General features: G+C 42.7%; 1 protein-coding gene across 1 annotated transcript in view; it reads left to right on the plus strand.

The window, feature by feature from the left end:
* Positions 1-11513, plus strand: part of PRDM2 (PR/SET domain 2) — a 126708-nt gene extending 115195 nt beyond the window's left edge. Inside the window, exons 7-9 of the mRNA XM_066606720.1 lie at positions 695-799; positions 2796-6978; positions 10111-11513. Of these exons, the coding sequence (XP_066462817.1) occupies positions 695-799; positions 2796-6976 (4286 nt within the window). The 3' untranslated portion in view covers positions 6977-6978; positions 10111-11513. The remainder of the gene's footprint in view (positions 1-694; positions 800-2795; positions 6979-10110) is intronic.
* The last annotated feature ends 4300 nt before the right edge of the window (positions 11514-15813 follow it).

The raw sequence follows: 15813 nt of genomic DNA on the forward strand, positions 1-15813 counted from the left end.
TCTAATTTCAGCGTCTAATCGCCCGATTAGACGCGCTTGCGCAGAAGGGTCTTCTCCCTTCTGGTCGGTCCGGGCACGAGCGGCGTTCTGGCTCCGCCCCCTTCTACGCGTCATCGCGTAGCTCCGCCCCATCACGTGTGCCGATTCCAGCCAATCAGGAGGCTGGAATCGGCAATGGACCGCACAGAGCCCACGGTGCACCATGGGAGAAGACCCGCGGTGCATCGTGGGTGAAGATCCTGGTGGCCATCTTGGAGGAAAAGAAGGAAGAAGTTGCAGAGAGGGGATTCGGGTAAGTAAAATTTTTTTTTTAATTTCAACACATCCCTTGGGTTTGTCCTGCGCTGAACGGGGGGGCCTATGCAAAAAACAAACGTTTCGGCGCGGGACAACCCCTTTAATGCAAAGGTAAAACTGTATCGACTATTTATGAAGGATGATGGCGAATACATGGCCAACTCTTTGGCCTAAAATGTTGAGCACTTTTAAGGCTCAAACATCACGATTTGACCGGGCTCTATATACCGTACTATGTGTGTATGTAAAAAGTTACCGCAGCCTTATGGTGGTGTTGAACATTACCAAATCTTTGTGCATGTTACTCAATCCCTGTTCAGCCGTTCCGGTTTTTAGTTTACATATGACTGGATGAATCGCATTGTATTACATGCACCTTGTTGTTCTTGTGTTGTAGGAAGGAGGAGATTACTCCATGCTAAAAAGAAGCTCAACATAAACAAGCAAGAAAAGAAGAGTGGCTCAGATATAGCGTTTGCCGCTATGAAAGATTCACCGGATGGTAAGACATGCTTAATAATCTGCTTCCGAGGCCCTTCATATGTTGGCTTTCAGGGAATGCTAATAGAATTAAAGTGTGTAGTTGCCTTTTTATAGTTTACATATAGAGTTGTACTAAAGCGAAAGAAGAGAAATACATTGTATGACTTATCTAGTTTTAGCCTGTGTTATAGTTCAGAGCTGCTTTCACAGAACTGTCTCCCTCAGAGCTGAAATCTCTCAGCATTCCCTATATGTGTTCCCCAGTTATTACTTTATGTAACTTTGTTGAAATTTCTTAGCGGATTCTTTGTTCAGTGCCTAAAGCTTTTGGACATTTTATACAGAGCAATGCAGATCATCCATGTGAGAATAGGTGGGTGAGGTCCAAGCTCCTGGGACATGGCAAAAGATAACTTGGGATGCAACAAAGAAATACTGGTGGTTCGGCGCAGCGCTTCGGGAGCAATCTTAAAACAGTTAGGTGCAACTCTTCCTTTATTTCCAATGCTCATATTACCTAGTAACTGAGGAGTTGAACCTAATCGTTCTAAGAATGTGATTGCTCACAGAGCGCTGCGCCGAACCACAGTTTTTTTTTGTTTTTTTTTGTTGCATCCTTCCACTCATTTACGCCCACTTAGGTGGAGCAATATCTGGTCAACAGCCCCTCCATAACTTGTACACTGCAAACCTAGACGACCCTTGCCTTTTCTTTGGGCCATTCTTACTATATGGGTTTTGCTCTGCCTCTTTTTTTTTTTTCTCTTCTGCGTTTTTAAAAGATAACCTGGGGTCTTTTTTTCACAATTGAATCTTTCCCTGATGATGAGCGCTGATCAACAAAATCTTTTTTTACACTTTTTATGTCCCAGTAGGGGACTTGTACAATAGCAGCTTTGATCGCTATGATAATGCATTGCAGGACTTCTGTCCTGCCACGCCTTATCTCTTGCATTAGCGATCATAGGCACTGGCAATGCAGGACGCCTGTAGTTGGCGTCCTGTTGCCATGGCAACCCGTCGCCCCACCCACGATTACAACGCGGGGATCTGACGACGTCAGAGGTAGAGCGGTCCTTCTTTGTCAACCCTTTAAATGCTGCGATCTATATAGATTGCGGCAGGGAAGGGGTTTACAACGGGGGTCGCTGTCCCGATGCACCGTCACTGTTGCAGGGTAAGGCCGGCTATCAACGACGGCCGGTTCCCGCTCTTCTAATCTCACGCTATCCACGGAGCGTAACTGTATGTCCTGTTGAGTTAAGTACCAGGGAGCCAGGACGTACAGTTACACCCTGTGGCAAGAAGGGGTTAAACATATTTTTAAGGAATTTTTTTATTTTATGTTGTATTTTGCAGTTGGTCTATTTATTTATTTTTTGTAAATCCTGCATTTTTCACACTAACCCCAGAGCCTAATAATAGGCTGTTATTCCTGTTCTGCAGCAGTCATCTCACTAACATCACAGCCAGGATTACACTGAGAGGTAACACCTATATGTACACAACACTGGATCCTCCATTCACAAGAGGTACAGGCTGTGACCATCTACTCCACCCCCCCCAATGCAAAATGACTTCTGTACAGGTCACGGCGCATACCTAGAACAGTCTCCCATACGAATCAATGGGTTCCCTCGTGTTCATTGTGTAAATGGCCCATGAGGTTCCATAAAGCATGTAGTTGCTTTTACATGGAAAACAGTTACAGTTCTGATTTCCTCAATCCAGTGACAATGTGAACGATACTCGTTCAGTGTAACTGTGTTAAATCTAGCTCAGGAAAAATGGCTGCCGCCATAGGCATGGATAGGCAATAGAAATGCAAACGTTTTTGGTGATATAGTCCCTTTAGGGTAGCATTCTACCAACTCTCCTGACAAGTCAGTTTGCAGAGTTCTAAGAAAAAATGCACTATAATTATTTCAGAGGGCCTAAATCTATTTAATAGTCTTAAGTACATTTATTGGATGTAAGAGTGCGACTGTCTCAAACAATCTCTCTATTCTTTGCAGCTCCAAATGAAGAGGATGCAAAGCCACTCGGCTCTCCGGTCCTGTCTCTTGAACAGACAGCCGTGATCCAAGAAATGGTGAATCACAATGTCCTTCCAGATCGAATTCCCATCCCGACTACCGATCTACCTAAATTACCAGACAGCCAGATTGTGGAGGAAGATCTTCTCATCGAGCAGGAGCCACTTGAAGACTCGCAGAAAGAAAGTTCAGAGAGAGACTCTATAAATCAAGAAGAAGAAAGTGCAGAAATGCTTGATGACCTCAGGAGTACATCTGATGAGACTCCTGAAGGGTCACCCAAAAAGAAACCTATTAAAATCCCTAAACCTAGAGGGGATGCTAATGGGGATTTACCAGAAGCTTTTATGTTCCCATGCCAGCATTGTGAGAGAAAATTCACAACAAAACAAGGGCTAGAACGACACATGCATATTCATGTTTCTACAGTCAATCATGCATTCAAGTGTCGATACTGTGGGAAAGCATTTGGAACACAGATTAACCGGAGAAGACATGAGAGACGTCATGAATCGGGTCCTAAAAGGAAATCTTTAGTGTTATCCTCTCCTGGCGACTTTGGTCATGCTCACAAACACATAATAGATTCTCTCAAAGCAACTGATGAATACAACACTTCTCGACTACAAAGTAAAATGACTGATTCTGATAGGGAAACGTCACATTCTGTACTCTCAGAAGAAAACAGCGAGTCAAGCAGAGAATTGCACCCCTGCAAGTATTGTAAGAAAGTCTTCGGAACTCATACAAACATGCGCCGGCATCAACGCAGAGTTCACGAACGTCATCTTATTCCAAAGGGAGTAAGACGAAAAGAGCACCTGCTTGAAGATCCACAATCAAACTCTGAGCAGTCTCTACCAGTTGAGAACATTTATGTAGCAAGTACCGAACTTGAGGAAGACGGAGAAGCAGATGATGTATATATTATGGATATTTCCAACAATATATCTGAGAATCTAACCTACTTTATCGATGGTAAATTGCCAACATGCAGCACGAGTGGCACATGTGATGTAATAGAGGTAGAGACCAGCACTGCTGATGTACTAGGAATTAATTGCCTGCTCACCCCTATCAAGGTTGAAGTTTCTCAAAATGTAAGAACCCTTCAAACTGCTCCCGATAATCCAACTCCGCTCAGCGACTCTTCTGGCAGTGGAATCGGGGAGCCTAAAAAAAGGCGAACAATTAGCCCTCCTTTACTATCAAAAATTAAGACTGAAGTGGAACTTGAGCCAGTTACACCTTCTTGCTCCCTCACAATACCTTTAAGTGTTTCTGTAGGTGATAATTTGCCATTTCCAAAGGAGAAAAGTGTTTATTTATCTTCTAAATTGAAGCAGCTACTTCAGATGCAAGAAAGCAATAAGTCTCAGCTAAGTCCATCATTACTCTCCGAAATTCCAAAGTTGAGCCCGGCTGTGGCTTCCTTGACATCTAATTCGAACAGATTTAAAAGACGTACCAGTTCTCCTCCCAGTTCACCTCAACTTAGCCCAGCTCCTAAGGAATATGTTAAGCAAGAAGGAAAAAACACTTGGAGTGAAGGAGCCGTCTCAAAAATACCAAAGTTAGAAAGTCAAAGCAGCTCACCTGTGTGGAGTTTATCTGGTAGAGAAGAAAGAGAGAACTTGAGCCCATGTGAAGATCTAAAGATCAATAAAGACTGGTCTTCAAATGTGTCCTTTGGCAGTACTTGTAACCAGCAACCGTTGGACTTATCCAGTGGGGTAAAACAGAAATGTGAAAGCAAAAGTCGATCGCAGGTTCCTTGGGAGTCTGTACTTGATCTTAGCATAAGTAGGAAACCCTTCTGTGACACGGACACAAAGGAATATAAAGGGAATAACATTGGTGTAAAGAAGAAGAAGCCTACAACGTGCATGTTAAAAAAGGTCCTGCTAAATGAATATGATGGGTTAGAGGTTCCGGAAGAAAGTATTTCACAGACAGATACCGTGCTTCCCTGCAGAACAGATGAGCTCAGGCCCATAGAGGAGCTTGGTATTGGCTTAAGCGAAGAGGTTCCTATTGAAATTGAAGTTCCTTTGGCTTTAGTTGAGAGCACATGTACAACAGTATGCCAATCCCCTCCTATACTAACACCTTCGGAAGCTCCTTCACCAACCCTATGTTCTCCATTTTTGACAGACTCTACATTGCCACCACCTCTTCTTACAACTAATGTTCCTTCACTCCCGGATTCTTCATGCAGTGTGCCCCCCACTCCGTCTTGTGCTTCACCCCTTTCTGCTAGCACACAATCCCCACTGCCAGTTCTTTCTCGCACAGCATCTCCATCTCCATCCCTTACTACTGATGATCCTTCTGGATGTGCTTCTCCTGGTCCACCTACCCTTTCCTCTTCATCACCACCTTCTACCAGTTCTTCATCTTCATCATCTTGCTCATCTCCTCCACCTTTGTCTGTTGTCTCTTCAGCTGTATCTCCATCGTTAAATTCAGATTCTTCTGCACCCATATTTAAGCAAGAGAAGCATGATGAAGATGCACCAGCTGAAGACTGTTTGCAAATTTGTCAAAATGACTCCATTTGCGAAAGTTTTAGTAAGTCCTTTATGTGCAATGTTTGTGACTCTCCCTTTATATCTATTAAAGACCTTGCCAAGCATCTCGTTGTGCATGCCGAGGAATGGCCTTTCAAATGTGAATTCTGTGTGCAACTTTTTAAAGACGTATCACATCTCTCAGAACATCGTTCCATGCTTCACGGGGTGGGGAAAATTTTTGTATGCTCAATATGCAAAAAGGAGTTTGCTTTTCTTTGTAACTTACAACAACATCAGCAAGACCTGCATGCAGATAAGGAATTCAGTCACAGGGAATTGGAAAGTGGGACGCTCAGGCCGCAGAACTTCACAGACCCCAATAAAGCAAGTTTAATCCAAAATCAAAGACTGGATGACGACCCCATGATGCCATCGCCAGAAGATGATGCAGATTTAAATGATTCTTCTGAAGAACTGTATACAACAATTAAAATTCTGGCTGCTGGAGAACAATCTAAAGATCCAGATGTACGCATGGGACTTAATCAGCACTACCCAAGCTTTAAACCACCACCCTTTCAATATCACAACAAAAATCCCTTGGCGCTTGGGGCAACCGCAACAAATTTTACTACCCATAATATTCCTCAAACCTTCACTACTGCTATACGTTGCACTAAGTGTGGAAAGGGTGTTGACAATATGCCCGAATTACACAAACATATATTAGTATGCGCATCTGCCAGTGACAAAAAGAGATACACTCCGAAAAAAAATCCAATACCCTTGAAACAGACTGTGCAGCCTAAGAATGGGGTAGGTGTGGTAGTTTTGGAAGCTGCAGATAAGAATTCATTTAGGCGAATGGGTCAACCTAAAAAACTTAATTTTACTCTTGAAATTGGCAAAATGTCTTCGGGCAAGCTCAAACTGAGTGCAATAAAAAGGAAAAACCAGCTAGTTCAGAAGGCAATTTTGCAAAAGAGCAAGAAGGCGAGGCGAAGATCTGATTCGGCGCCTCATTTTTGCCCCTATTGTAATCGAGAGTTTACCTATATTAAAAGCTTGAACAAACATGCTGCTTTTAGTTGTCCCAAAAAGCCAGCTTCTCCACCCACTAAAAAAATAATTCCCAAATCATCGAAGAAGCCATTATCTGTGAAGAAGAAAAAACCCAGCATCGTTCGACGAACGGCAGATGCTGAGATACAAATGCAAAACACAGAGTTAAATTTGGGTAAAACTAGAGCAAGGAGCTTGGCACCTGTTCCTGTTCCTCCACCTCCTCCTACCCCACCCATCAAGTCTAAGCAGAATGTGAAATCTATTCCTCCAATGAAGTCCAAAAAGCAGACTATGCCTGTTGTAAGGAACTCAAGCCCTGTGAGATTACCTAAGGGACAAATAGTCCACGAGGGAAAAAAATCTAAGAAAGCTTCACTCCAAGCCCTACACACGTCTTTTGGAAGAACGCAGAGGAAACTTCACATGCGACTCCAAAAGAACAAGTTGCCAAACAAGCATCTAGCCAAGAAGAAAAAGGACAGGTTCAATGCGAAGTCCAGAGAGAGGCTTAGTGGACCCCGAACTAGAAGCTCCGCAGACTATTCAGACAAGAGGGAAGATGGAAGGCAAGAATCTAGATAAATGTGAGTCCTTGAGTAGTCTTCTAATGTTAATTTATCATTTATTATTTATGTATTAAAATTTATTTAACTTTTGACAAATTTGTCAAAAGTTGTAAATGGTTGTTAAAACGTTTTATCCATTATATCACTTTCTCAAATGAAATGGGTTCTATGTAGAGATGAGCGAGCATACTCGATAAGGCAAACTACTCGAGCGAGTAGTGCCTTATTTGAGTACCTGCCCGCTCGTCTCTAAAGATTCGGGTGCCGACAGGGGGCGGGGAGCAGCGGGGGGGGAGATCTCTCTTTCCCTCTCTTTCCCCCGCTACCCGCTGCTCACCGCCGCAACTCACCTGTCACCTGCGCCGGCAGCCGAATCTTTAGAGACGAGCGGGCAGGTACTCGAATAAGGCACTACTCGCTCAAGTAGTTTGCCTTATCGAGTATGCTTGCTCATCTCTAGTTCTATGTTGTCCTAACCTCTTAGTGGTAGTCATGGAATTCTGAATGGCATAGCTGCTTAAAAGGCCTCTTTACACCGGCCAATGATTGGGCTTGACCATTTTTATGAATGCTTGATTGTTCGACTGTTGGCCTGTGTAATGCTGCACTCGATAAGCCAAAAAAGCAATGGAAGCTCATGTTGGCAAATCTTATTCTTCTGTGCAACCGAAAATTGTCAGCTGCACATCTCTCCATTTAAAGGGGGTGGCTGCCGACTGCAGTGGTTCTTGATGAAGGCTGAATGATTACATTAACGATAGTTTGTCCCTTAGAGTCTGATTGGCTCGTGTAGAGGCCAGTTGAACTCGCTGATCTGACTGCACTTGTTCAATGCTGCGATCAGCCAATTATGAGTTCACTACTGGTGCCCATCTATCACCATCATTGATCACCATCTATTCCTGTACAGCTAAGTACAGTAGGATTCTTCTGATTTTAGGTAAATTACCTTTAGGCCCCCTTCACACAGACATGTTGTGTGGCGTTTTTTGCCCTTGTGGCTTTTTTTTTTTTTAAACTAGCCCATGGTTATTTGAGTGGTTTTTTTCAAACTCACATTTTTATATGGCTATTTTTGCCTAGCTAGTCGCCTGAGCAAAAAAAAAACTAAACTCAAGAACTGCAGGTTGCTGTGATTTGGAAAAAAAAGTACATCAGAAGAGAAAAAGCTGCAGAAAAAAGTGTTTGTATCTTGCTTCATATTTTACTGTTATATTTTCCTACGCAAAAAATGCTTGTGAATGTGGCATAAACGTCATGGCATTTTTCCCGAAAACATTGTAGCACTCTAGTAAGGCCACGTTCAAAGTTGAGTTTTTTTAGCACAGATTTTGGTAAAAATTCCAGATCGGAATCAATTCTACATCCTATTGGCTTCAATACAGTGTGGATCTGAAAACCAAGTAACAGGAGGGGAAAAAAAACTATTGAGATGTTGATTTCGGATGCAGATTCTGCAATGGGAAATCCGCATGCAGATGAGCCCCATTGAATGTGCCTAATGTGCGGCCGGATCAGTGGCATTTTCAAATGAAAATCTACAACCGAGATCCGCTGTAACTGGATGGATTACTGATGCAGATTTTGCGATTTTTGCAAGGCTTTGGGCTGCCTTCACGCACATACTAAAAGAGCACAGGGTCCCACTAGTAATGCCGCCTTTTATTAACTGGCCATTAAAACAACTGGGGTAACTTTATGACAACTGTTTAACAGAAAAAATAGTCTTAATTGCCCATAACAACCAATCACAGCATCGGGGACCTGTGTTTCATACCCCCTGTGCGGTTTCCCCTTGAAGTTGGTGTGTGTGCACACAGTGTGACACTTTTCAGATGGCTCTTTGTCCATGCTTTCCCATAGAGATCAATGAGGGAGCACAGAGCCATCCGCAAAGAGTCATGCTGTGTGCACGGGCCAACTTCGCGGGGACACAGCGCGGGGTCACGGGGGTCCCAGACCCCCAGCAATCAGACATTCATTCTTTATCCTGTGGAAATAAGATACATGTTATTAGTAGGAAAAGCCCTTCAAACACAAAGTACCGTAGAATGTAAACCCGAAAAAAGACACATCCATCCAGTTCAGCCTACTATCCATTCAATGCTGAACCAGAGGAGGGCAAAAAAAACTCCAGTAAGGTAGAAGCCAATTTCCCCCATTTAAGGGAAATAAATCCCCTTCCCAACTCCAGTCTGACAATCGGAATAATCTCCGGATCACCAACCCTTCTGAAGTAGTCGTTAACTAGAACATGTGATACTGTACTGCTCAAGAAAGGTGTCCAGACCCCTCTCGTACTCTTTTATCGAATTTGCCATCACCACATCCTCGGGCAGAGAGTCCACAGTCTCACTGCTCTTACAGTAAAGAACCCCCTTCTATGTTGGTGTAGAAAACTTCTTTCCTCCAGACATAGAGGGCGCCTCCTTGTTAGAGTCGCAGTCCTCAGTATAAATGGATCGTGGTAGAGATCTCTGTATTGTCCCCCGATATATTTATACATAGTTATTAGGTCACCCTTCAGCCGTTTATTTTTTATTTTTTTGTAAACTTAACCCAATCTTGATAAGCTCTCTGGGTATCGTGGTCCACCTATTCAATTTAATACTTTTAGTTGCCCGCCTTTGAACCCACTTAAGCTTTACGTCCTTCTTGAGTACCAGTGCTCAAAACTATCCACAATATTCCATATGTGGTCAGTGACTTGTAAAGAGGAACACACAAATATATCAGAGTAAAGGTTTGCCCCCCACTAGTCAGAGTAGAGTTTTAATCGGTGGCTATAGTAGTACCCATCACCACTCAGTAATAAAAATGGGGTTTTGTTCTCCATTCTCTTGTAGTCAGACAGAGGGTCCGCCCATTTTTTCAGGTATCACAAGAGCACCCCTTCATTTTTCCAAACAGCACTGCCCCCACTTTTCAACGTGGCACAACAGCGCCTCAACCCTATTTTTTTCCAGGTGGCAAAATAACTCCCCCACACCCAGCCACCCACACACACAGCAAGCAGTAACGCCAACACCCATGCTACTCATAAATCATTGAAATATCATTTTACTGTAGTTCCGAGGCAGACCTTTGCTTTTACAGTGTTGACCATAAGACATTACTTTCAATTAAACCTTTTTTTTTTTTTTTTTGCAGGGATCTATTTTAAATTGCATCTTTTTTCGATAATTATCAAAACATGGAATAGCTGTTGCATGTTCAAGATAAAATAAGCACTACAGAATTCAAGCAAGAGAATGCAATGCAGGCCGCACACCGACAAACCGGTCAATCCACTGCAGCTTGGTCATCACGCGACTTCCTGCATTTTCTCCATGTGTGTCTGGCATGCTGAAATACTGTTCATTCCGGGAGGACTCTGTACATTCAACATGGAGCTGCTCGTTGCCAGGAGTACTTTAGAAGTTCAGTGCGATTATACTTGGAACAAAGGAGATGTTTTAGAGGGAATGTAGACTTGGATCTATTCCCCTTGTAAACTTTATTACAAAAAAAAAAAAAGTTAAAAATTTTAAAAAAGTTGGCAATTCAGGGTTTTGCAAATATTGCTGCATTTGACACAAGTACTTTGACGGAAAAGTACCAAACTGATATAAAACTTTTTCTATAAATCCTGCAATTGAATCCTACAATATGAAATGAATTTACAGTTTGGATCTTTTAAGATTCCCTAGCATTAGCCAATAGACACCTGAAAAAGTATTTAATTACAATTACTACTACTTTTGTTTTTACCAAATTTCAATTTCACGCTTTTTTTTATATTTACACACAGTTGTAGTCTACAGGTATTTTTTTTTCTTGTTGCTACTATTCAGAGCAGTACTTCTTCAGTTTATTCAGCCTGGTGAATATCATCTATATACCCTTCTATGGCATCAGTTTAAAAAAAAAGTAATCTACCTCCTACACAGTAGTTCAAACACTTGTTTTGGTGAATTTGTGCCACTTTATCGCTTTACTATCATTCCCAATTTTTTTTTTTTTTTTCTTGTTACAATTCTATAACGGGGACTTTTTAAGTTCAGAAATTGTATAAAGCATTTGTAGTAAGTTGAAGTATAAAAAGGCAAAAAAAAATAAAATATTTAAAATTATTTAAATTGTTTTGAACATGTCATGTTGTATTATGTGATTTTTTTTTTTTTTTTTTTTCGGCTTCTTTTTGGGGATGTGAATCTTAAAATGTTCATGTACTGAAGTTTGCTGTTTTCTCCATTTATTATTTTTTGTTTACTTTGATAAGTGATTTTAAATATATTTTATTGAAATTATTACTGTTTGCAAAATTGAGAACAGTTAAGGTTGTCACTGCTTTTAAACCTTACGACATTGACAGATATATTTTACTTAGAGGTATACACAACATAAGATGTGGTTTATGCTATTTTTATTCTGGCATGAAATCCTGTGATTGTCAGATGTGTTTTAAAATGGAATAAAACTTTTATGCTGTTTCAAGCACTTAACCTTATAGATGGGGCTATCGTGATACCTTTTATATACTTGTAATCAATAAAAAAAAAAAACTTTATTAAGCCAAGTTTGGAAATCTTACCTTTTTACATTTAGTCATTTCTTTGACATGAGGAATGTTTGATTTGAGGCATTTTCTGGCAATTACGGCCCATTTTAGACGCAACGATTTTCGCTCAAAAATTGCTCAAAACCATCCTTTGAGCGATAATCATTGTTTCTAACTGCACTGACATCGTGCAGTTTTCGTTAAGCCGTCGCTAAACGCTGATCTTTCAGCATGCTGAAAGATCAGCAATCAGTTATCAGGAATTCACAGCAGGATACGGCTGATACTATTGTTTCAGCTGTATCCCACTTCCTGATGACCGGCAGTGTATGAAGAACGCAGCTGTCCAGCTGTGTTCTACATATCCCGCTCTCCGAGCAGAGAACAACTGGATGCCACCCCGCTTGTCTTCTGCATTCTCTGCTTGGAGTGCTTGGCTGTATAACAGCCGGGTGCTCCGAGTGGGGAACAGCTAGATGCAGAAGGCAAGCGGTCCCGCTTGTCTTCTGCATCCCCCGCTCGGAGCGCAAGGTGATCGCTCAATGTTTGATCGATCACTTTGCGCTGTAAAGAACACAAAAAAAAAGATTTTTTGATCGATAATCCTTGTCTAAACCAGGCTTTAATTAGTGGCCTATCCTGACAGTTGGGGGTCCAGCACTCCCACTGATCAGCTGGTTGAAGAGGCCTCTCCACTCCGAGTGCTGTGTCCTCTTCATTGTGTACCAGTCACAGCACTGTCTTATGGAAATATACAAATGATTGTAGTGCCTGAATTTTCTTGTCAACAGATTTTTCTTCTTTTACTGTTGTGGAAATAAGGTAAAGTCCACTGGTACAAGCAGCGAATCGTGACAGACTCCAAGATTGACGTCCAATCATGATGTTTTCTTTGGCAGACTTTTTGCAGGGTGGTTTGCCATTGCCTTTCTCCAGCACTTCTAAAAAACAGACATGTGACCACTTTCATTGTAAAGCATTGGTTCTAATACAGTCCCTTTTTAACGTGCCTATTAGAGATGAGCGAACCTACTCGTTTCGAGTGATTACTCGATCGAGCACCGCGATTTTCGAGTACTTCCGTACTCAGGTGAAAAGATTCGGGGAGGGGCGGGGGGAGGCGTGGCGGAGCGGGGGGTAGTAGCGGGGAACAGGGGGGAGCCCTCTCTTTCTCCCTCTCCCCCCCACTCCCCGCTGCACCCCCCACTCACCCACGGCGCCCCCCGAATCTTTTCGCCCCGAGTACGGAAGTACTCGAAAATCGCTGTGCTCGGGTGAAAAAGGGGCGTGACCGAGTAGGTTCGCTCATCTCTAGTGCCTATACATGCGCAAAAAAATTGCTCGTCTGACCGCAGCTGTGGAGGTAACATGCGCATGTTATTTACATATATGAACAGTCGAACCTCAGAAACATGTCAGTTGGGTAACCCTCACAGCACAGCGAGCTGTTCCAATGTTTAAGTTGACTGTGATAACTTTTTGTGGCAAGTCATCATAAGCCATTAAAAAAGCTATTGGTTATCTCAACACCGCAAAAGCCTTTGTAAAGTAATTGAAGGGGTAAACAAAATGTGACACTAAGTTATCATAACGCTTTAAGAGTCAGGTTAGACTTTGCTACATATGTAGCTCACTGTACTACACTGTTTATGTAACTCTTATTCACTCCTCTGGAAGCTATGGAAACCGCATCAGCACAAGTGCTTGGCTTTTGCCTTAATACCTGACCAGTAGAAGGAGAGCAGCGCGACAGGTAGGAATAGCACTTTTAACCATTTCCAAACCAGTTTCTGACCTCGTCCGACATTGAGAATCTACTGCATAGCTCCCAATTCGGGTGAAGTTCGACACCTTTTTCTAACACCATGCAGAACAGAGCTCCGATGTCGGAGCTATGTTCTGCGTATGTATATTACACTATGCAGAACAGAGATACGATGTCTGAGTTCTCTTCTGCATAGTGTAATATACATATGCAGAACAGAACTCTGGCATTGGAGCTCTATTCTGCATGTTAGAAACGTGCTATACACATTGTATGTGGTTATAGGATGCCTTTGTATGGCACTGTATTAGAGAGATCATTAGAAAAATTAGAAATGACTAAAGTCCTATTAAATTCTATTTTTTTTTAAATTGTTTATATAATCACCATGACAGGTTATTTTTATGTGTTGAGCAATTCCAAGGATTCCACAATGCACTTTCCCATCCAAAATAAATAAGAGCTGGAGAGTGTGCGGGTGGCAGGGACATTGGATCGGAAAGGGTTAAGAGATCTTATCAACTAATGATCAGAAATATTCACTTTAGTTTAATCTGCTGCCAAGCAGGGATTCTTCATGTCTATCCTCTTTCACTGGTTGGTTTGTCTCTTGTTCTCACTTTCTTTATTATTTACATATGGTGTTCTGCGTTTGCCTGTAGCAGATTTATAATGTATGACGGTTGTCCTAAAAGTCCTTATCCTCACTATGACTGAAAAAGTTTTCAGTTTTGTTTTTCAACACGGTCCCCTGACATCTCAACACATTTGGTCCACCTTTGTTCTAAGGCTAAAATACCGGTGACCTAGAAGTTTTTGTTTAAGCATTGCAAAACCTCTTCCACCTCAAATGATATCATTATCTTTCTTAAAATGCATCCCTTCCAGCTTTTTTGTTTAAGGGGGAGGGGGGGGGGGAGCTAAAATGGATTTGGGAAGAGATAAAAGTCTAAGGATGCCAAATCAGGAGAGTAGGTTGGGTGTGGCACAATTTCATAGCCTCACTCATGAATGGCAGCCACAGCAATGATGGTTTTGTGCCTGAGCACATTGTTCTGGTGGAAGAGGATACCTGTCAACTTTCCATGTTGCTTCTGCTTGATCTTACGCAGTTACCTCAGCAGGTTGGTGTAGTACACCCCAATCACACTTTGCCCCTTTTAGAAGGTACACCAAATCCCTTGACCATTGTCATGACTTTCCCAGCTGAGGGCACTGACTTGGCCTTCTTCGGTGGAGGGGATGAGGGGTGTTTCCATTGCATAGAACTTTGCTTGGACTCTATCTGAAAGTGGTAGAGCCAGGTCTCATCGACAGATATAAACCGTCTCAAGAATGCGTCTGGTTCAGCTCTAACAACTCATCCATTGCTTCACTCCATCTAAATTTGATTGCTCTGCCTTGCATCTCCTGAATCTGCTGTGAAATCTCTCATTTATGTCATATTCTGTGCGCAATGGTATGTCCCACTCATCCATTGCTTCACTCCATCTGAATTTGATTGCTCTGCCTTGCCTCTCCTGAATCTGCTGTGAAATCTCTGTTATGTCATATTCTGTGTGCAATGGTATGTCCCATTGCTTTATATAAACTGATTTGACTCTATTTGTTACCATATGTATTTTCCTCATCACCTCCCCCAATAGCTTTCTCCCTGTCTCATCTTAGTGTTGCCGGACACAGTTTGTTTATGTAAGAGGGTAGTATACCTCCCCCCCCCCCCCCCCCCCATCTTGTTCATTAGCCATCTAAAGGTGGGTCAGCTGGTTGACTAGTGAAATGTAAAAAGCCACTCCCAGCTGAAGTCCTGTAGCCAGAACTTTAAATCCAGTTATATCCTCCATGCCTCACCAGAGGCTGCCTCACCTGATGTGTCCAGCACGAAGTGTCCAGAAACAAGTGTTTTATGCTGTCGAATGATGCAGTTATACAGTGCAGGAGACTGGTAAAATCCACAACTCTCCAAAGCTTGGAGGAAAATACTCTCCTCTTTGCACTAATCTCCATCACTATCCTCTTTTCAAGCCTTAACACTTTCTTCCCACACCCTGGCACAACACACGCCATCCACATCAGCCCCTCCCTCCTCTCCTCACCCATGTATGGCTCCCATGCACTTTTCAACTTCCTAAGATGCCTCCAACCCCCCCCCCCCCCATACCGCAACACCTCAGCCACCCACACAAATCCCCTAACCATGCGCTCACCCTTGCTACTCTGATGCTCCTAGCCGCAGGGGACATTTCCCCCAACCCAGGCCCACCCCGTACTGCTCTCTACCAAAACACCCACCCCCTGCCCTATTCAAATGCGCCCTATGGAACTCTCCATCTGCATGTAACAAACTCCCAACTACCCATGACCTCTTCACCAGTAAACACTTGAACCTGCTTGCCCTCACTGAAACCTGAATACAGCAGTCCGATTCTACCTCCCCCGCTGTATTGCCCTATGATGGTCTGCAGTTCTCCCACACCCCCAGATCAGATGACAGATGCAGCAGAGGAGTAGGGATCATCCTCTCACCAAATTGTACCTTTCAGGTCAT

The sequence above is a fragment of the Eleutherodactylus coqui genome, chromosome 6 (assembly GCF_035609145.1).
Source record: "Eleutherodactylus coqui strain aEleCoq1 chromosome 6, aEleCoq1.hap1, whole genome shotgun sequence".
NCBI classification, from domain to species: Eukaryota; Metazoa; Chordata; class Amphibia; order Anura; family Eleutherodactylidae; genus Eleutherodactylus; species Eleutherodactylus coqui.